Genomic DNA, 22,818 nt, shown 5'->3' on the forward strand with positions numbered 1-22,818 from the left:
CCAGATTTTCCTGTTATGCTCACTTAAGCGAGTGCCTGTCAGAAACAAGGAGAATCTATACCAGGTGGTAGCAAAGCGAATTCAATCAATTCGCCGTTCAGATGAATGTCAAGTCAAAAGAGAATTTTCATAGATTTCGATTAACTGACATTTTGTTGTACAAGGCTTTGTATGGAAAATAATCAAGAAGAAGCAATCAGCTGATGGGATAACACCACCTGTACTGAATTCGCCTTGGTCAGAACACTATGTTTATGTTTACTGTTTTGTCCCTTTTCTGCATTATTCTTAAGCTCTCTATGGTGTATCTGATATTTGTCCGTTTTTCTTTATCTAATATTTTGGCATTTTGTAAATCAGCTGTGTGGCCACTCGCTGTGGTGTGCTGTGAGAGAGCTGTGTTTGTTTTCTTCTTTCTAATGGCCGCTTCATGTTCATTTAGGCGAACGCCAAAGCTTCGTTTGGTTGTGCCTATGTATATTTTATCACAGCTTTCGTTCTCTGTTCCTTTGCATGGTATTTCGTATACAATATTATTATGTTGTGAAGTTTGAAGTGGTGTTTTTGTTTTTGTAAAAATGCTTCCTAATGTTTTGTTGGATTTATATACCAAGCGTATGTTACTTTTGTTGGATGTGATGGTTTTGTCGAAGTTCTCTGTCAGTCTAGGTATATATGTAACACTGTAATATTGTTTGGGCTGATCTGTGGTATCTTTTGTTGCTCTCTTATTGCGATTGTTTTCAATATTTGCTATTTTTTCCCTTATTAGGCTGTGTATAGGTGTTTGTGGGTAGTTGTTGCTGGTGAGAATTTCTTTAATTTTTCTAATGTTTGCATCCCAGAACTGTTGATGGCTGATATCTAAAGAAAATTACAATCACGGAAGGCCTGCCGATAGAATACCGCACAATTAAACAAAATTTTTCCTCTCAAAAAACGAAAAACAACAAAAATGAAGAATTACTACCTACATATGAAATACAAATACCGGTATAATACTTGCACCACTTTAAAACATTTTAGCAAGCAAAAACAAAAGCTGGCCAACCTAAACAGTCAACTAAAGTTTTTGTTGGAATGCAAAAAATATAACCTAACCCCAACCCATCTAAGTAATACCATCAAAAACATCACAATTAACACCACTTCCCAAAAGGTAAAAAACAACTAGAAAAAACCAAACAACTATTTCTAAACAAAATATTAAACATTGAAATCACACAAACAAACATAAACATAAAAACCCCAAGTAACAACATATATCATGCAGAACACAGATTAAAGCGAGAGTTAGATGAGACAGATTTTTGCGACTTTACCGAGAAACAAAACTTCTTGAGCCAAAGAGTAACAAAAGAAAGAGAAGAAACACATAAGTCAAAATTAAATAAACTAAAGTACCAACAAATTTGCGTTATGGGTATTCAAATGAACAACGACTTTTTGTAAACAAAACCGATATTGACTTTCCAGACGAAGTCAAGTGGCTACTTTCTCTTGGCAAGAAATTTACAATACCCACAACAAAAACAAACTTCACACCAATAAATATCATTGCTGAAATGGAACAGTTTATACAAAACATAGGAGACGATAAAGCTAAAGATGTGGCGAGAAATAAATTGAGCAATCGAATATTGCATTTCAAACGAAATTCCAGACACAGTGCAAAAGAAAAATTTATTCTGCAAGCTTTTAATAAAACGAAATCCTTTCTTACTTTACATAAAAACATCATCATAACAGACACGGACAAAGGAAATAAAACAGTGGCACTGTATAAAGAAGATTACATGAGAAAGATGAATAAAATATTAGAAGACAAGAGTACGTATAGAGCTATGAGAAAAGATCCCACTAATGATCTGCAAAAGAAAAATAACAAAATAGTGGACGAGCTGTACAAAAATAAAATAATCGATTCTAAAGAGAAGCAACGATTGGCATGTTCCACGGCAATCGCCCCAAGAATATATGGGCTTCCTAAAATTCATAAGCCTGATATTCCCCTTCGTCCAATTATATCAGCAGTTAATGTACCATGCTACAATCTGTCAAAGTACGTAGGAAATATACTAAAAAATCTTGTGTCGGAAGAATATAATATAAAAAATGTGTTCCAGTTTAAAGAAAAACTGAAAAACATAAGTGTTAAAGACGAAGACATATTGGTTTCCTTTGACGTTGTGTCATTGTTCACCAATATTCCAATTCTTCTCGCCACAAAAATAATTTTAAAAAAGTGGGAGGAAATACAAAAAACCACAAAAATACCGAGGCGAATTTTCCAACAAATGTTGGATTTCTGTCTAAAAGACAATAATTATTTCCTGTGGGGTGAAAAATTGTATGCCCAAACATTTGGTATGCCTATGGGCAACCCTCTTTCGCCAACCATTGCAGACATAGTCTTAGATGACTTACTAAACGACGCCATATCCAAACTTAAAACACAACATAACATAGATATAAAGTTCATGGTGAAATACGTTGACGACATCTTCGCTATAGTCAAAAGAAAAGACCTAGACACTGTTCTAGATACATTCAACAAGTATCACGACAAACTTAAGTTCACCCTGGAAACAGAAACAAATTTCAGCATCCCCTTCTTAGACACGCGCGTTCATAGAAAGAGCAACATACTTATGCTAGACTGGTACACAAAACCTACCTCTTCTGGCCGGTTGATAAATTTCTTATCTGCCCAACCATTCAAGTACAAAATGAACACTGCAAACAACCTTATCAACAAAGCTTTAGATATCAGCCATCAACAGTTCTGGGATGCAAACATTAGAAAAATGAAAGAAATTCTCACCAGCAACAACTACCCACAAACACCTATACACAGCCTAATAAGGGAAAAAATAGCAAATATTGAAAACAATCGCAATAAGAGAGCAACAAAAGATACCACAGATCAGCCCAAACAATATTACAGTGTTACATATATGTGGGAATATAGAAATGGATAACTAGACGGACTTATACGATAGTATGATCGGACTATAGTATGATCGGACAATAGTACAAACAAATACACCTCTGTATATTTGAGGAACAATGAAAATGACACACAAAGACAGACGAGAGATACAAGTGACTGAAGAGAATTACAGTTTACGTGCTACCGCAGGCCACAACGGACATAGTGTACAAGTACAAGTGTGTTGACTTATCTGTCAAGCATTCTGACAGGCACTCGCTGGATTCGGAATGACAGCGAATTCAAAATGGATACCATTACCGAATGCTCCGAATGATTGAAAAATTGAAAAAGTCCATACGATTGGTAGTCAAAAATGTTGTCGTTGAGACCAAAAATGCGACTCTAGACCTGAGATTTCCATCAGGTGAGCGAGGCTGTTTGTAGTTTTGACGTTTATCGCTTAGTGAACACACTTGGTATAGGTACACTATGACAACGGACGTCTATTTACATTTAATTAAAATCAATAAAATGTGTTATAAACTATTGCACTAAATACTATTTAAACTTATTTTAACGGAACAGTGATCTTAGTTTCAACAAAGTGTAAGTACTTGGCTCCGAACCCTACAAGTGGTGTCAGAAGTGGGATGAAACTCTAAAAAAAAAAAAAAGCCTACACAAATTTTCAAGTGAGCGTTTTTTTAAATGAACATTTAATGTACGAAAGTTTGTGCGAAAATACGTGTGGTCTGCGAAACAGAATTTTTCTCGTTTTTGGCGGAGTACAGTCATTAAACTGTGTAGCCTCAGTGAGCCGTTAGCTCCGGTAAATGCACATCACCCGATGATTGGAGTATCCCGCTAGTTTCAGCCCCAAGTTAAACGGTAAAGTCTCGGTTGCTAAGAGACGTGAGCGCAGTAACACTCGTCTGTAGCAGCAGGCGCAGTTGGCTTCTGTGTGAAGCAGCAACGCGCACAGTCGTTTTAAAGTTGTGCGCACCACCAAGACAGTTGAGCTTCTGTGTGAAGCAGCGACGCGCACAGTCGTCAAACACCGAATTAGTAAGAGCGGTTGGCTTCTGTGTGAAGCAACGACGCGCATAGTCGTTTTAAAGTTGTGCGCACCACCAAGGCAGTTGAGCTTCTGTGTGAAGCAGCGACGCGCACAGTCATCAAACATCGAATTTGTACATGCATAGCAGCAGGCGCGGTTGGCTTCTGTGTGAAGCAGCAACGCGCACAGTCGTTTTACAGTCGACCGCAGCTTCAAGCGCACAGATATAGAAAGTGGCGATACGATTGTCCAAACAAGAAGAGCTTCTGAGTGAAGCGAAAATCATAAACAGTTTAAATTGGTACGCTGTATCAGGTGCGCTCGCCTCTATGTCAATCAGCAACGTATAAGTATAAATTTCAAACGCAGCGTCATTAAGCGCAGCGTCACGCTCAGTCGCGGAAGTTACGGCCCGTTATCGACAAAACAGCACAAATTGGTGCGTAGCAGCAGGTGCGTTTATCTTCTGTGTGAAGCAGTGAAATGCCAAGTGTCAAACTCAGCGTCAGCAGCACAGCATTACCAAACATTCAATTGGACGCAGGGCGTTTAGACGTTGAAATTACGGCCCGTTACTGTACAAGCAAATGTGTAGCAGAAAACAGCAACAGCAATTAAATACAGACGCAATCGTGTGCATTTCATAGCGACCAAAGGCAAAATCGCAAAATTTTTGAAAACAAAAACCATCGAGTGGACAACAACAACAGACAGCGGTATCGTAAGAAGAGAACTTTTTTTTTAGTTTACAGTAATAAGGTATGAGTTTTTGATTTACTTGATTCGTTATTTGATTTTTATTTTCTCAGAGAGAAATTAGAACGAAATAGAATTGATACATTGCACTAATAAAAGAGTTTGCAATTGGAATAGCATTGAAACAAAAATTTGTCGTAAAGTAGAAAAATAATAACAGAGTAAATACAATTCCAATAAGAATTTAAAGTAAGCTTAGAAGAAGAGAACTAATAACACAGAAAACAAAATCCAATAGGAATTAAACGTAGGCAACTAGAAGTAAACAAAGTTTGTTATTTTGCGAAGAAGACTGCTTATTAATTTGTTTGCATAAGTTACGAATCATTTAAAAAATTTCAAAATTTGCTGATATAAAAATTAAATCTGATTCAATTTATGTTTTATGTATACTTGTTAATTTGATTATTATTGTAAGTTTTAACGTTTGTATTGACCATGGACCGTGAACAAATTTTCAGATTAACAGTGAACGAACTTAAAGATAAATTAAGTGGATTGAATCTTTCAACTAATGGTAGAAAGGCAACGTTACAAGACCGACTATGTGAGCACTTCGGCCTGACTGTAAGCGACGATAATTATTCAAGTGATGAAAGTGTATCGGTTCAAAGCGTTGTTGCACCGGCCGTCGGTGGTGGACGTGCGGTCTTCACCTTACGTGACATTGAACACTCCATGCTTATGTTTAGTGGCTCTGGTTATCCTACTGTCGGAGAATGGCTAGAAGTGTTCGAAGAAAATGCAGCTGCCGTGAAATGGGATGAGTTGCAAAAGTATATATATGGGAAGCAGCTGCTCAAGGGGGCAGCTAAAATGTTCGTCCGCAGTCAGCGCGGTGTTTCAGATTGGAGCTCATTAAAGCGTTCGTTGAAAGAAGAGTTCGGCACAGCGGTGTCTTTCATTGAAGTTCATAGGGCGCTTAAAAATCGTCGAAAACGACCCAATGAGGACTTCCGTGAATATTTATACAGTCTCATTGAAATCGGCAAGCCTATAAATCTAGACGATAGGAGTTTAATTGAATATTTTGTCGAGGGCATACCAGATGATAGGACTAACAAAAGTAACCTGTACCAATCAAAGACAATACAAGAGTTGAAGGAACAAATCCTTGTATACGAAAAGGTTCGCAACGTGCGCCAACCCAGTATAAGCTTTTCGAATCAGTCTAGGGTTAAAGAGGAGAAAAATCCGGTTTCCTCTAAATCACAAGGGAGTGGTAGTTCAAGGCGTTGCTACCGATGTGGAATGGTAGGGCACATAGCAACTAGCTGTGCACAAACACAAACAGTTTGCTACGGGTGTGGTCAACCAGATCATCGTTTAGCGCAATGTCCTAAGAAACAATTTGAGGTTAAAAACGAGAAACCCAAGATAAATACATTAGGGGTTTCGGAAAGAAAAAAATCGAAAGGTTGCGTGATTTTTAAAGATTTAAAATATAACAACTTTACATTTTCGGCGTTACTAGATACCGGCTGCGATTTATGCCTGATGCGATACGACGTTTTGATGATGATGGGGGAAGTTGAGTTAGCAAACAAGATACACCGGCTGGAGGGTATAGGTAACAGTGGCATTAATACTCTGGGTAGTTTAGATTTGAAGTTGATTGTCGACGAAATAGAGTTACATGTCACGTTCCATGTCGTATGCGAGCGTGACATCGGCTATCAAGCCATTATTGGAAATGATGTTTTAAGGCAGGTGGATCTAATGGTATCAGAGGACGAAGTCTTATTTAAGCGGAAGGGAAATAGTAATTTTGTAGGAGATATTGTAGAGGGCGATGGTGAGCTAGATTTAGTAAGAGAATTTAGGAGTTTGTGTTTGTTCGCAGAATCAGCAGAGAAAGGCGATGTTGACGTAGACTTATCGCACCTTAAGCAGGCACAAATCGACGAAATTCAAACCCTTATCAAAGATTATAACCCTCTAATGCGCCATGCCTCCCCGATAGAAATGAAAATTTCTCTAATAGACGATGTCCCTGTTTACCAGACACCTAGACGCATGTCCTACGCTAATAGGAACATAGTAGAGAACCAGATTTCAGAGTGGCTACAAGAAGGAATCATTTGCCCAAGTTCTTCGGAATATGCATCCCCGTCGTTTTAGTAGGCAAAAAGGACGGTAGTCATAGGTTATGCTGTGATTACCGTCGCTTGAATGAAAAGATAATTAAAGATAATTTCCCGATGCCATTGATGGACGACGTCCTTGAGAAGTTGCAGAATGCGCGTATGTTTTCGACCATCGACTTACGTAACGGATTTTTTCATGTGCCTATCGAAACTAAATCTCGAAAGTACACGTCGTTCGTGACCCACCAAGGTCAATACGAGTTTCTATTCGCACCATTTGGCATTTGTAACTCTCCCGCGGTTTTCTCAAGGTACATTTTTGCGGTTTTTAAAGATCTAATAGATAATGAAACTCTAGTTGCTTACATGGACGACCTAATTATCCCATCAAGAGACAGAGAGGAAGGCGTCGTCAAACTAAGAACTGTGTTAAAAAGGGCAGCCGAGTACAATATGCGAATAAAATGGGAGAAATGTCAATTTCTGTTAGAGAAAGTTGATTTTCTAGGCTACATCGTAGAAAATGGCAAGATTCGACCTTCGAAAGCAAAAACGTGCGCAGTTGAAAATTTCCCTATGCCCAAAGACAAGAAATCAGTTCAGAGATTTTTAGGGCTGACATCATATTTTAGGCGTTTTATAAATGGGTATGCAGTGGTCGCTAAACCACTGTCAGACCTTTTACGGCAGGGCACCAAGTTTGTGCTTGGAAGTGATCAAGTCGCAGCGTTTCAACAATTAAAAGGAGCGTTAATTAATGCACCTGTACTGAGTCTATACAACCCAAAAGCGGGAACGGAAGTTCACGCTGATGCGTCAATGTATGGGTACGGTGCGGTACTTCTCCAAAAAGACAGTGAAGACCAACAGTACCACCCCGTACAGTATATGAGTCGCAAGACCACGGAAATGGAAGAGCGATATCACTCATATGAGCTTGAGGTTCTGGCCATTATAGCTGCGTTGAAGAAGTGGCGCGTGTATTTAATAGGCATTCCGTTTAAAATAGTGACGGACTGCAATGCATTCACGATGACTATGCGGAAAAGAGACGTTCCTTTAAGAGTGTCGCGTTGGGCACTATTCTTGCAGGATTTTACATACACGTTGGAGCATCGCTCTGGATCTAAAATGCGACATGTCGACGCACTGAGTAGGGTTAGATGTCTACTCCTGGAAGATTCCCTGCAACATAAATTGCAGCAAGCCCAAGCTCAAGATGAATGGGCAAAAGCGATTATGAAAATTCTGGAGAAGGACTCCTACCAGGACTTCTACATAAAACGTGGCGTACTATACAAAGATCCCATTAAGGAACTTGTAGTGGTACCGGCATTAATGGAGGATGAAATTATAAAGATAGCACACAATCAAGGTCATTTCTCAGCGAAGACAACCCAAGATATCGTCGAAAAAACGTACTACATACCACAAATTTCAGCGAAGGTAAAGCAAATATTGAGAAGTTGCGTACAATGCATAATTTCGGATGCAAAGCCGGGTAAAAAGGAAGGTTATCTAGAGCCAATATGCAAGGACGATCGTCCACTGGGTACGTACCATATTGACCACGTTGGCCCTATGGAGAAGACCAGCAAGCGTTACGTCTATTTATTGGTAATTGTCGATGCGTTCTCAAAATTCGTTTGGTTATACCCAACTCGTAGCACAGGCGCTGAGGAAGTAGTCGGCCATCTGAAGAAACAGTCGTCTGTTTTCGGTAACCCGAAACGAATTACCTCAGACAGAGGGACGGCTTTTACATCCACGTCCTTTAAGCAATACTGCGAAAGTGAAAACATCCAGCATCTATTGATAGCCACTGGCGTACCAAGGGGAAACGGACAAGTGGAAAGAATACATAGGACCATCATGCCCATGCTAACCAAGCTTTGCGGAGAAAATCCGAAAAATTGGTACAAATATGTCGAACAAGTCCAAAAAACCTTGAACAATACGCCACCTAGAAGCACTAAGATTTCACCATTCAAACTGCTTACCGGAGTGGAGATGCGCGACAATTCAATGCCGGATTTGCGAGAACTCCTCGAAAATGAAGCGATTGACGAACTTAGCAAAGAGAGAGAATACATACGCACGGAAGCACAGCAAAACATTGAAAAAATCCAACAAGAAAATAAAAGAAATTTTAATGCAAAACGAAAAGAAGCAACCAGTTACGAGCTAAACGATTTGGTAGCCATTAAGCGTACCCAGTTTGGTAGTTCACTAAGATTGCGACCTAAATTCTTCGGGCCTTACTCGGTAGTAAAGATAATGAACCATGGACGATATGAAGTGGAAAAGGTAGGGAAAGGTGAAGGCCCAAAACGAACCACCACTGTCGCCGAATATATGAAAAGGTGGCAGCCCCCGTTTGAGGCCAAACGTTACATCAGGATGGCCGAATGTGGGAATATAGAAATGGATAACTAGACGGACTTATACGATAGTATGAACGGACTATAGTATGATCGGACAATAGTACAAACAAATACACCTCTGTATATTTGAGGAACAATGAAAATGACACACAAAGACAGACGAGAGATACAAGTGACTGAAGAGAATTACAGTTTACGTGCTACCGCAGGCCACAACGGACGTCTATTTACATTTAATTAAAATCAATAAAATGTGTTATAAACTATTGCACTAAATACTATTTAAACTTATTTTAACGGAACAGTGATCTTAGTTTCAACAAAGTGTAAGTACTTGGCTCCGAACCCTACATATATACCTAGACTGACAGAGAACTTCGACAAAACCATCACATCCAACAAAAGTAACATACGCTTGGTATATAAATCCAACAAAACATTAGGAAGCATTTTTACAAAAACAAAAACACCACTTCAAACTTCACAACATAATAATATTGTATACGAAATACCATGCAAAGGAACAGAGAACGAAAGCTGTGATAAAATATACATAGGCACAACCAAACGAAGCTTTGGCGTTCGCCTAAATGAACATGAAGCGGCCATTAGAAAGAAGAAAACAAACACAGCTCTCTCACAGCACACCACAGCGAGTGGCCACACAGCTGATTTACAAAATGCCAAAATATTAGATAAAGAAAAACGGACAAAGATCAGATACACCATAGAGAGCTTAAGAATAATGCAGAAAAGGGACAAAACAGTAAACATAAAAGAGGACACTGATTGCATTGCAGCGGCTTATTTGCTTTGCATATAATTTTCAATTTTAGTTGACAAATGTACCACGCACAGATGGTGTCGATGTGTTAGTTGTAGTTATGCAAATTGTGATATTTTACGTACATATATTTGTAAGTGACCTTATACAAAAATTTTATTGTTTCGGTATATTAACAAAATTCAAAATTTTTATAATTTCATGTAATTCTTCAATGTTTTTTGATGAAACAAAATGTTAAATAAATGCAGTTTCGCCCCTGAGGAAGCTAAGGTGCTTAGCGAAACGTTGGGTCGCAATAGTGAAGTTTTACTTGCACTAAAAATAGCAACCATATGGTCAAGAAAAGCCTATTCTCATATAAAATTTAAAGTTTTTTTTTAATTAAATAAAAAAAAATTCTTGGCCCACTCCGGGATTACTGGGGATGATTGCAGGTTCGATTGAAGTTTTTTATGAGAAAAAAAAGGGCGAAATTCGAAAAATCTCGAAAAACTGAAATATTACAAAAAAAAACTTTAAACATTTTTTTGAATTTTTTCCGAAAAGTACAGTTAAAAACAAATTTAAAAAAAAAAGACCCCAAACGGTAAATTTTTTAAAAAGTTATAACATTTTGAAAACAAAAACGGTGTTTTTTTTTTAAATTCATAACTTTTTTTGAGTTGGATGAAAAAATTTGAAAAACTTCTGAAAAACGTCTTTCGTAAGCTAGAAAAAGAAGAAAAACTTTCAGCCAATTCTAAAGGGGTCGGGTTCAAAATTGGTCGAAATGGGATGGAATACCCCATATATAAAAAGAAGTGTACATTTTGATTGTCACTCCATAACTCGAGACCGGATTGCCATGAAATTTTTAGGAAAGACACAAGAAGAAGAGATGATGGTTAGTTGATTTTGAAATCCCAAATCGGTTTAGCCATTCTTGAGTTATGATTTTTTTTTAGAAAAATCTAATATATAAAATTCTTCTGTCACGGTTTTAGAGGCTTAACTCCTCCGAAACAGCTGAACCGATTCTCATGAAATTTTGTGAGCATATCGGGTAGGTCTGACAATGGGCCAACGTCTACCTTTTTTCGCTTGGTGCTTAGGGTCTTGAGGTCAAAACGTGGACTCGGGTACCCCTAGAATGTGTTTATATAATATGGATATCAAATGAAAGCTGTTCATGTGTGCTATAGTACAGGATAATTTTCATACCCCTGGGTGACTAGGGTCTCGAGATATAGGCCAAAACGTGGACCCGGGTACCCCTAGAATGTGTTTATACAATATGGATATCAAATGAAAGCTGTTGCTGAGAGCTTTAAAATTCATTGTGATATTCGATATAGTCGCATCAACCTGGCAAAACTGATAAATATGCATGCGAAGCCGAAATAAAGACAAGAATTAATAATACCCACATACACTCAGAGAAAAACGCCGTTCTAAAATCCAGCACCACCGGACTCAATTCAAGCTTTTCATGTTCTTACTTTTTTGTTCTTGAAAAACGAACGACCTGTTCTTAAAACAACAACCTTGTTCTTAAACTGACACCATTTTCTTTAAAACAGAACGGCTGGTCTTAAAATATGAACAAATGTTCTATTAATGAGAACGATGTCTTAAATTAAGCCCAAGAAAAAAAAAACGTTACAATTCGTGTGCACTACAATTTTAAATACAACATTTGGCACCAGCTATCAAGCAGTTGTAATGGCCCAGCGGCTATGAAGTTCATCTTGCGATCGTGTGGCGCGAGTTCGCTCCCCGTCAAACCCTGAATTTTTTTAAAACAATTTTTTTATGTTCTATTTTTTTTAACTCTTATTTTTCGTTCAGTTCCATTTACATATGCACAGGTAATTCTCAAACTTGTTATGAAATGTTTTAAGTATATATGCAGATTACGTCTTCAAATAAGAATAATTTCTCAATAAGAGAAATGTATGAGAAAATGCTTATTATGCATTTTTTCTTAAACTTTTGAATTTAAATAACAATTTTTTTGTTATAAATATTTTTTATTTATGACAAAAAAATTATTATTAATAAAAAATAAATAAATATATTTAAAAAAATACTTTCCCCTCCCACCAAAGATCAAGCACGAACCGTTCACACATCAATACCAAACTGGTCATAAAATACGAACGGTGTGCTTGGAAAAACTGTTCTTAAAACAATCCCATCGGTCACGAGTTAAGAAAAAACGTACTTAACAGACTTTTGTCAACGAATGTTCTTAATTTTGAACTTGTTTCGTTCGTTTTAGAACGATTTTTTCTCTGAGTGTACCTGTTTACATACGTCCTATTTGATTTGCCTGAAATTTCGTATATAAATTTGCCTATTTAGTACTTACGATGCTTTTTTTCGGGGAAGTATACCAGAGACGGACTGGGACTGGGATTAGGACTAGGACTGGGACTGAGACTGAGACTCGGAGTGGGACTGGAACAAAATACATACCACCCTCTGGGACTGGCAAGAAGAGATGAAGAAGAAGGAGAAAAACTTGAGAGAAGAGAAAAGAGAGAAGGAGACTGAGAAAGACATAGAATGAGATGGAGATGGAGGTGAAGCGAAAAAGACGGAGGAAGGAGTGAATAAAAAGATTAGGAAAAGTGTAGAGGGATAGGGCAGAGTTAGACGGAAAAAGCTTATTAAAATGTATGCAGATAGGCCAAATTTAGGGCAGAACAACGTCTGCCGGGTCTGCTAGTTATTATATAAAATTGGAGGTTACAAATAAATGAACTAGAAATTCTTATTCAATATTTGTTTCTGCCATTTGCACCATGAAAAATTTTAATTCCAAAAGTTGATATTTGCATAAGCATGCATGCAAACTGGTCAATGGCAACAGTGCTTTGATGTAAACAATCCACACACAAATATGTTATGTACATGTACACAGACGCACACATTGATTCCTACGGGTTTGAGGGTTCGGTCAAACGTGTTTCGTACGACAAACGTCCGTACGTACGGCACACGTCGGTGGGTAACTGCCGCTTAAAACTGGCATAACGGTAATTTTCCAGTTAAAGAAGAAAATAATGACAACGAAATTTAAGGGGCAGTTAGAGATGTGTACTGTGAATTGGTTTATCGAAAAAACCGATTTTGAAAAATTTTAAGTTATGACTCTTTTGTAATTAGTGTGCGATATGTATGTGCGTAGTAGGTACTTACCAAGAGATCCATATTAATGTACTTCCTTGCTCTGTGTTCATGCGAAAATTTATTTTCATTTGTTGCTTCCACATTTGTTTCTTGTTTTTTAATCGCTTTCATTCTTAGCGTAGTACTTTTTGCTTTGGCGAATAGTCCCCGTGCTTCCGCCATTTTTATCAAATATTTTGCATTGAGTTGTGTAATTTGCTTTCTTCTTATTAATGAGACAAAAGAACCGGTAGAAGGTCTACTCATACAGTTGTCCTGATTAATGCAGATATCTGGAATACTTTCACAAACAAACTCATCGACATCGGGTAAAATGACACTCGCTTCAGAATCATCAAATGCTGCTGCATTCACTTCAGCCGTTTGAGGATCGTCCAATTTTTTCGTAGCGCTCTCTAACGCTCCCTTCTCTTTGCTTCCCTCCGTCGCTTGCGTGTTTGTTGTTGTAGCTCGTTTTCTAGGCGAACCCATTGCCGCCGATGGTATATTAGCTGCTTCAGCCTCTGCTAATGCTTCCAAACGTTTCTTCTCTCTAAATGCGCAAAGGTGTTTTTCTAACGAGGTCTCATTCACAAGTTTCACAGCATAGTCAACCATATCTTCATTCTCCGATGATACAATCGAATGTGTTTGATAGAGTAAAAATTGTATTTGAGGTCTGGACATAGCCATCTGTAAGGTGTATAGTTGTTCCTCAAGTATTAAGGATACACGACGTTTACCCTCATTGCTAATTTCCGATTCAGTGAGTACCTCCAACATACTCAAATCACCACCCCGTGAGCAAATCAGGTCAATGGGGTCGGTTATTGCGCTAAACGAGTTGGGTGGGTTGGCGAATATGCCGACAACGTAGCCAAAACGTTTCGAATCTAATGGGAACGATGTAAACGAATCATCGTAAATGCGTATATTACTTATCCCAAGATCGTCCATAAATTGACTGTACTCCTTGACATTTGGGCCAGCGCTGTAGACATAAAAGTTGTTAACGCGATTTACGGAATAGAATAGTGAGGCTAAGTAGGCGGTGGAGCGCGGGGAGGAGATGTGTGTTTGAAGAATATCGCCACTCAACTGAAAATAATCGAGCAATCTAGACATAACTGCAGGACCATAGGAAAATGATTTGTCCTACAAAGAAAAGATAAACAAACATGTTTAAAGCAAAATTTAGGAAGGTTATAAGTCGCATTCTCTACTTGGTTTCGAATGAATCGAAGCTAGACAGACGGCTGGCTAATTTAAAGAGAGCAACTTTTAACTTTTTTTCAACGAGACTTTGTCTGATGAGTCCCTTTCTAGTATATCTCATTCCCAAATCGCATTCTCCCCAGACTGGGATTAAACTTATCTAAAATCTACATGAATGTCCCGTTGTTCGCTGTACAATTGGTCTCTAAGAGTTGCCTTTTTGTTGATATTCCGTTTGATCACCATGTAGGCATATACACTCTGTATGTAGTTTATTCCTAATGGTGTGGATATGATTTTTAGGCACGCTTTTGAAAGCTTAGTAACATTTGTTCGGATTTTTACAGTATTTGTTTTTAATACTTCCGCTGTTACTATTATATCAATCTGATCATATGTATTTAATTAGCGAGCTTTGCTCATATTGCTTTATACAATGGTTTTTGTAATTGATATTAGAGAAAAATTGTAAGTTTACAAACGGCGATGCTTACTAGGACATGTTTCTGAATTTCACTTCTTCATCAGCTAGCTTTTCGGGAGCTGAGCGTTGAACTCGAATCTCCAACATTCATATCAGTGCAAGCCTTTAGCTGCTAAGCCATATGAATGTCCCGTTGTTCGCTGTACAATTGGTCTCTAAGAGTTGCCTTTATGTTTATATTCCTTTTGATCACCATGTAGGCACATACACTCTGTATGTAGTTTATTCCTAATGGTGTGGATATGATTTTTAGGCACGCTTTTGAAAGCTTAGTAACATTTGTTCGGATTTTTACAGTATTTGTTTTTAATACTTCCGCTGTTACTATTATATTAATATGATCATATGTATTTAATTAGCGAGCTTTGCTCATATTGCTTTATACAATGGTTTTTGTAATTGATATTAGAGAAAAATTGTAAGTTTACAAACGGCGATGGTTACTAGGACATGTTTCTGAATTTCACTTCTTCATCAGCTAGCTTTTCGGGAGCTGAGCGTTGAACTCGAATCTCCAACATTCATATCAGTGCAAGCCTTTATCCACACCATTAGGAATAAACTACATACAGAGTGTATGTGCCTACATGGTGATCAAAAGGAATATAAACAAAAAGGCAACTCTTAGAGACCAATTGTACAGCGAACAACGGGACATTCATATGGCTTAGCAGCTAAAGGCTTGCACTGATATGAATGTTGGAGATTCGAGTTCAACGCTCAGCTCCCGAAAAGCTAGCTGATGAAGAAGTGAAATTCAGAAACATGTCCTAGTAACCATCGCCGTTTGTAAACTTACAATTTTTCTCTAATATCAATTACAAAAACCATTGTATAAAGCAATATGAGCAAAGCTCGCTAATTAAATACATATGATCTTATCTAAAATCGCTACTGGCGATCTGGCATAGTTTAGCATTTAGCAATGATTTTCTACCATCCTACCCACTGCTGGTAGATAATGCAAAACCACCTGTATATGCCTCTGTGGCAAGTCTCTGAGGTGGTCGAAGCTACTTACTAGCTTTAGAAGTTTCTAGCTTCGCCAATAAGCGATGAGCACTTACAATTTTTTCCTACAAATTAGGGCTACCGAAAGTTTTAATTCGCACTCCGTGGCTAAGAATAATAATAGAGAAATATTGAAAGTCATAAAGGAGGGTTAGGGGGTCAGAATATACCCGCGGTAGGTATGCCTGTTGTAAGAGGCGACTAAAATACCAGATTCAAGGGGTTGTGTAGCGCAACCCTTCAGGTTTCCAGTACAATCTATAGCTTCTGCAAACCCAATTGTCAACCTCACATATCCGCGGCGAATTCTGTTTCACTAACAGACGAGGCTCTGGCGACCCCAAGCTCCTCATGGAACTTGGGGTAGGGAGGGAGGGATGGCCTGAAGGTTTAACGTGGCCATATAAATCATTCCCGAGATGTTCGGGCTAGCACCTTAATGGTGCTGTGTTACCTGAGCGTACCGGATCTATATCCGGCAAAGGACCATCACATCGATAACACTCCCCAAAGCCTTCGGGGAGCAACCTTATCACTACAACAACAACAGCAGGCAATATACTGAGAGGATTTCCTAAAGTTTCACAAGGACATCCACTGATGCAGAGAACTTTTTCCATACTGCATGCAATTGTTGACTCTGTAGGGATACCAGTCATTCTATAGCGAAAAAAATAGCTGGTGATGTCTGGTAAGTCATTCAAACCTTGGAGTCAACAGAGATCTCAGGGAATCTCCTCTAACCAGCTGACTTCATTTCACGCCAACTTCTAGGAGTGTGGCTCTACCCCCCACTCTTGGAAAAGGCTAAAAGTATTCTGCAAGATTGCTAGGTCACAACTGTCGTTAAACATAGTCATGCCTGCCGCTTTCGAAAGAGCTCGGATGACATTAACAGTTTCTTATTTACGAAATGCTGATATTATTAAAAATGTTGAAGACGGAGCTTAGAAAACCTCGGGGTTCCCTTGTATTGGGACTATAAACCCCAGGGCTGCGGATAGTTCAGCAGTCACGCCAGCTTCAAACTTATCCCTAAAATAGTGGATTCGTGAACTTGTTTACGAATGGAAGGGATAGTTTCCTTTTTTTCATTTCGTGAAACTTGACTTTGTTACCGTATGAACGGAGGTGGAAATACTGCAGTTATAGAGTCTAAAACTGACCCACCCAAAAGGGGTGCGAGTTTGGTGTTTCTTTAGGAGTCCTAGGAAGTCCTATTGGGGTCTCAATATAGTGTCCCTTTGAGTACTGGTTTAGCGAAAGCATCTTAATTCTTTTATTTTATCTTTATGCAGGCCTGAGAAACACAGTAAGGGAAATCTTTTGGCACTTAGATTTAATTAGGCATCAAAACGAATTTTAGGCCACATTAAGATATGTTTTCATAGCTGCCTTAGGTAGCGTAAGTAGCGTTCAAAATGTTTTTCTTACCTGAATTATGATATAATGTTGCGTGACTAATTTGGATTTTGTGAATTCACCTTTATCTTTTGGTACGCACGATACAAATAGCGGACATACATTATCCCAGCGATAGTGATTGATGTCCAATATTTCGATATTATCACTACCCTGTAGTATATAGCCACGATCAAGTAAAAATTTATCAGCTGTTGTTTTATCTCTAAAAAATATTCAGATGAAAGAATATCTCTTAATCATATATATTATTTCTAATTGCTGTTTTTATGTACGGGTCCCTTTTTCGCTCTTATTTGGAATCCAAATCTATAAATCAAGTTTTGGTTGTAAAGATGGAGATTTGGGCTAATAGCGAGCTTTGGGCAATTTTGATCGTAGTGCTTTTGCTTAGCTATAGTTTATTCAAATAATTTGTTAAAAATAAACGATTGTGAGCACACAAAGAAATATGTTTGTACAATGGCACTATTGTGAATGTTTGCACTGCATTACCGGCAGTTTCTACCACACGCCAGATGGCAGCGCAACCTGTATTTTAATTAATTGATAGAACAGCTGATTTCTGTTGATATTTGATGATTTGACAAGAGACTTTTATAATGGTTGCGCAAGATGCGCACGGGTCCGGCTCGTATATATATATTGCTTCTGTACGTGTGTTTGTGACTGAACTCCACCTAAAGGACTGAACCGATTTTAATAAAATTTTGTGAGTGTGTTTAAAGGGATTTGTGGATGCTTTAGATTCACAATTTGGTTCGTCTTCTTTCTTCTTCTAAGAAAAATATTTTTTAGGGGGCGATTTCCTTAAAACTTGGTACAGGGGTGCTTCTTTGGCCAGCTTATTATTTTATGTTGCGATTTATTTGAAGCTTTTTTCCGGTATTACGTCTTTGACTAGCTCATTATTTGTGAAACTTTTCTTTCCGAAAAGGGGAAGAGGCCCGACCCATGATAAAAACATCTACAAGGTATAACGGTTTCTGGCATCATTGACGCTTTTCCGCAAAGAGAAAAATTTCTAAGTTCCCAACTGCACACATACATATTTATTTCTTCCTCAAACAAAAACAAATTTTAATATTTTACTTTGTTTATTTTTTGATTTCATTTTGTTCTTAGATTGATTTTTAAATTTTATATTGTGTAAAAACATAAAAAAAACAAGTAAAGGTGTCTAAGTTCGGGTGTAACCGGAACATTATAAACTCAGCAAGAGCTTCAATTATGCCTTTCATTTTAGATAAATTACTTTTCTACATAACACGTGGCACCGCCCGTTTAAAAAAAATGTCTCCCCATTTCCTCTTACAATAAAACCTGATAAGTGAAATATCATTGATTTAAAACTATTTTTTGCTAAGTTATAGCTTATTATTCTAGTCTATGACCCTTTTAAAATTATTTTATATCTAAGTTGCCGTGGTCTTAAACCGATCCCGTCCATTTTTACTAGAAATATTTTCTGCTATGATGAAAATATGTGTACACAATTTCATTACGATATGCTAATTTTTCTTCGAGTTATAGCTCCCGAAACATAGAAAATTGCTTAGTCATAAAGGAGGACCGCCTCGCCCATTTTTAAAAATTTAAATTTTTTCCAATTTATTGTTTTAAATCCACTTGGGAAATGAAATACCGTTGATATAAAGCTCTTTTTTGCAAAGATATAGCTTATTTTATTCGTCGACGACCCTTTTACAAATCTTTTATGTAAAAGTGAGCGTGGTTCTTAACCGATTTCGTTAATTTTTCTTCAAAGCATTCCTTATAGTAAACGCAACCTCTCTGGCGTATTTTGTTACGATAGGTTTAACGACTGATTTATGATTAATAATATTTGTAAAATTGATTTTATCACAAGTGGGCAGTGCGACGCCTATTTTGAAAAATGTTTCCAAATTTTATCGATAGTCTCAATATCAGTCCACATGTCAAATTTCAACATTCGAGGTGTATTATTTACTAAATTATCAGGTTTTTTGTGTTTTCCAAAATTATATATACATATATATATATAAAGTGGGCGTGGTTATCATCTGATTTCGCTCATTTTCAATACCAATAATCTATTATGAGTCCAGATAAGCTAGTGTACCAAATTTGGTGAAGATATCTCAAAATTTACTCAAGTTATCGTGCTAACGGACGGACGGATGGACGGACATGGCTCAATCAAATTTTTTTTCGATACTGATGAGTTTGATATATGTAAGTCTATATCTATCTCGATTCCTTTATACCTGTACAACCAACCGTTATCCAATCAAACTTAATATACTCTGTGTGCAAAGCACGCTGAGTATAATAATAATGGCCGACCAGAAGAGAGAACGATTATACCTTGTAAGTGTTTTTATCATGGTTCGACTTATTGTAATATATCGTATTTTTGTTGCGACTGGCTTAAGATTTGGTACAAAGGCACCTTTTTGTCTAGCTAAATAATTAAGAAACTTTTCATTCCCGGAAGTGGAGCAGTGGCCAACCTTTTTGAAAAAATCGTATTATTTGAGGAACATTTCATTCCGAAAATTATCTTATTTATGATGCTTTTTTAAATGTATTGTTAGGCAACTTTTCGAAAAAAAAGAGATAGAAGAGCGTGTGTGGAAGAATAAAGAAAGTATCAGTAGGAAATGAAAGTAATGATGAAGAAAGTGCAAAGGGATGATAGGAAGGAGAGGAAGCAAGAGAAAGGAAGGATATGAAGAAAAATAGACGGAGAGGAAAGAAAGTGGGAGTAGAAGAGAGAAAAATCAAGGAGAAGAGACAGGGATCAAGCATGGAGAAGAAGAGAAGAGGCAAGAAGCTACAATATGGCAAATGCTTTTGTTTACTGGGACGTAGTTACATCGCAAGAATTATATAGCAGTAGAACGTAACTACGCTGTTTAAGAAAATTGTTTTTTTATGTGACAATACTAATAAGGCAAGAGTAACAACTGTAGATACGTGGTTAACGAATAAACGGGACGATATGAAAACGAATGCGATTTTAAAAACTGTCCATACGTCAGTTTCGTAGTAATTTATACAAAGAAAGATATTGATATCGTCCAGGCGAAGCAGGTATGTATTCGATATTTGGTATGGAGATTCCATATATGAGGAGATTGAAGTGAGAGAGGGGGAAATGGGAGTGGGATAGGTAGTTGCAGTGGGAGTGGAACTAAAAGTGAAAGTGGGAGTAGGAGTGGGCGTAAGACTAGGAATGGGAGTGGGAGTAAAGGTAAGAATGGCAGTAGGAATGGGACTGGGAGTTGAAGGGAGATAAATAGAATACGGGACGGACAAGATTAATAACAAAAATGGAGGATAGAGTACAAAAGAAGGGGATAGATAGTGAAGAGCGAAACCGAGCCTCAATTTTTAAGTGTAGGGAAACCAATTTGCTAGCAGAACAAAGTCTGCCGGTTACTCTTTATACACAGAATGCTCAGAAATCGCTTGAAAACAATTTCTCCGAATTCGTTTCAAAAACGCAGGATAAGGCGCTTTAAAAAAAACCTCAAAAGGAACATTTCTCAATCGAATTCAATCGTTTGTTTTGCGAAGATACTTCGTTTTTGAATCGGCTGAGATAGGGTGATCTTCTACTCAGTCGTCGATGTCTACTATAAATTTATAAAATTGTTAAGTTTACAGTTGCTTGTAGTGGGTGAAGTCAAAAAGCGTTAACCCGTTTTTTAGTGATTATTATTATTTTTTTTTTAATTATACATTTGTAAAATTCAATATAGTTATTAAATTCCAATCAGTATCTTTAGGTAAGACGGCTCTGCTCTTTGATCGTCCCTTTAGGTAAAGCCTTTATTTTCGGATGACTGTCGATTTGTTGAGCCGCGTATCGTGCATTCTAACCAGAGTTTGCCTTACATCGTTTTGGGGGAGACTACCGCTAGGAGAACCATCTGCCGTTCACTGAAAGTATTTATCCGTTCTGTTTTTATTGTCATCCGGTCACGTCATCGCAAGTTTGCTACTCGTCCGGTCTTCGTTGCTTTACTCTCAATCATTGTCGCTTGCTATCTGCACTCTCTCGTCTTCCCATTTCTTGGTACAAAACCTACTTGCTTCATAACAGCCTTTTTTTGAAGTTGTTGTTGTTTTAAGTACCGTATACATATCATAAGAAAAAACTACAAAAAATTTCGGATATTTCTTTTGTGAAAACTAGTTGTAGCCGAGGAATTTTGTCATCTCTCTGTTCTCTATGAAGCAGCGTCACTTCCCTGAAATTATTAAAATTAACATGTTCGTATTGAAAATGCACTTAAGTTAAAGAGAATTCACTAAATAAGAGAAAAAACCCACTGTGCTCAAATAGAATTGAAAATTTCATTGAAGAAACTCATAAATACTGTCACTGTTATCCCTGGTACTTAACCGACGTGTTTAACCGACTGTGTTTTTACAGGGTTGTTGCTCAAGAAATAATGACATTTCTTAACGAAACCAGGGCACCCCTGTACACGTTTGCTAAAAAATCTTTAGAAGGAGGTAGCAGAAAGCTTATAAATTTTATCGAGAGATTGATATTACTTGACACGAAATTTTCTGAGCGTTTTTTTTTGTATTCAATCTTTCATTTCTTGCGATTTGGATACCGCGCTTTAGCGATAAAGACATTCTTCGAAGTTTTCTAATAGACCTTCGCTGGATATAGAACCGGTACTCTCCAGAAACTTTAAGGAACCCCATAGAGTCGCCAGTGCTTCGCCTGCTTAATATTTATACGTAATACATTATAAACGGTTCGTAACAAGATGCGCCTAATGTAGGTCAGGTTGTCAAGTATAGTATTTTTATTTAGTGGAGGTACTCGTATGTAGAATCCCTTTTTGAGCTGGATTAACGGACTGCTTCTTCAGGAATTAAAAACAAACAACAGGGGAAGCGATCGAGTACCTTTTGACTTCACCCTTTACAAGAATATTTTCTTTGCATCAGAAATAACCTCAATAAAAATGGATTTATCCATCCTGTTACCATAGTATTCGAAGCCGCATTGGATACCTTTTCACTTTGCAAATGCATCGGTAATAATTTTGATAGACTTAGTGCATTAAAACGGATGCGCATGCGTGATAGGGATGCCGCCAGTGGCTTACGATGTTGCCATAGATGACTCGCGATATCTAAAATTAGACAAACAAAAAATTTAAACTCCAAAAATTTATGCAAAACCCATTTCGGGACTATGAAAAACTAATATCTTAGCCTACATATCTTACCTGCGACTTGTGCTTCGCGGAATAGCATATATTGTAGGTCTACTTCTTCAGAGTTACGTACTTTAAAGTCTCTGCCAAGCAATTCGAAAAACAATAACCAAACACGATTTTCATCTCCTTTGTGCTGAGGAATGAATGAACGAAAAAGTATGTTAATTTTGTTTGTATATACCACCCGTTAGCTTATGCGAACCACAACGATCACTAAGTGTCTCATTTTGTGATTAGAATATAATATTTCGGCTGCATTCTTCAAGGGGCGGAAAAAATGGCCGATTGTCCAA

The 22,818-nt window shown here is 37.6% G+C and overlaps 1 protein-coding gene across 1 annotated transcript in view; it reads right to left on the reverse strand.

The window, feature by feature from the left end:
- LOC137253253 (uncharacterized) overlaps positions 1-22,818 on the reverse strand; it is a 48,689-nt gene that overhangs the window by 6,912 nt on the left and 18,959 nt on the right. The window contains exons 4-7 of the mRNA XM_067789843.1: positions 22,535-22,658; positions 22,258-22,438; positions 17,304-17,496; positions 13,190-14,314 (exon numbers count right to left, since the gene is read on the reverse strand). Of these exons, the coding sequence (XP_067645944.1) occupies positions 13,190-14,314; positions 17,304-17,496; positions 22,258-22,438; positions 22,535-22,658 (1,623 nt within the window). The remainder of the gene's footprint in view (positions 1-13,189; positions 14,315-17,303; positions 17,497-22,257; positions 22,439-22,534; positions 22,659-22,818) is intronic.

Source organism: Eurosta solidaginis, chromosome 5 (genome assembly GCF_040869045.1).
Source record: "Eurosta solidaginis isolate ZX-2024a chromosome 5, ASM4086904v1, whole genome shotgun sequence".
Classification (NCBI taxonomy): Eukaryota; Metazoa; Arthropoda; class Insecta; order Diptera; family Tephritidae; genus Eurosta; species Eurosta solidaginis.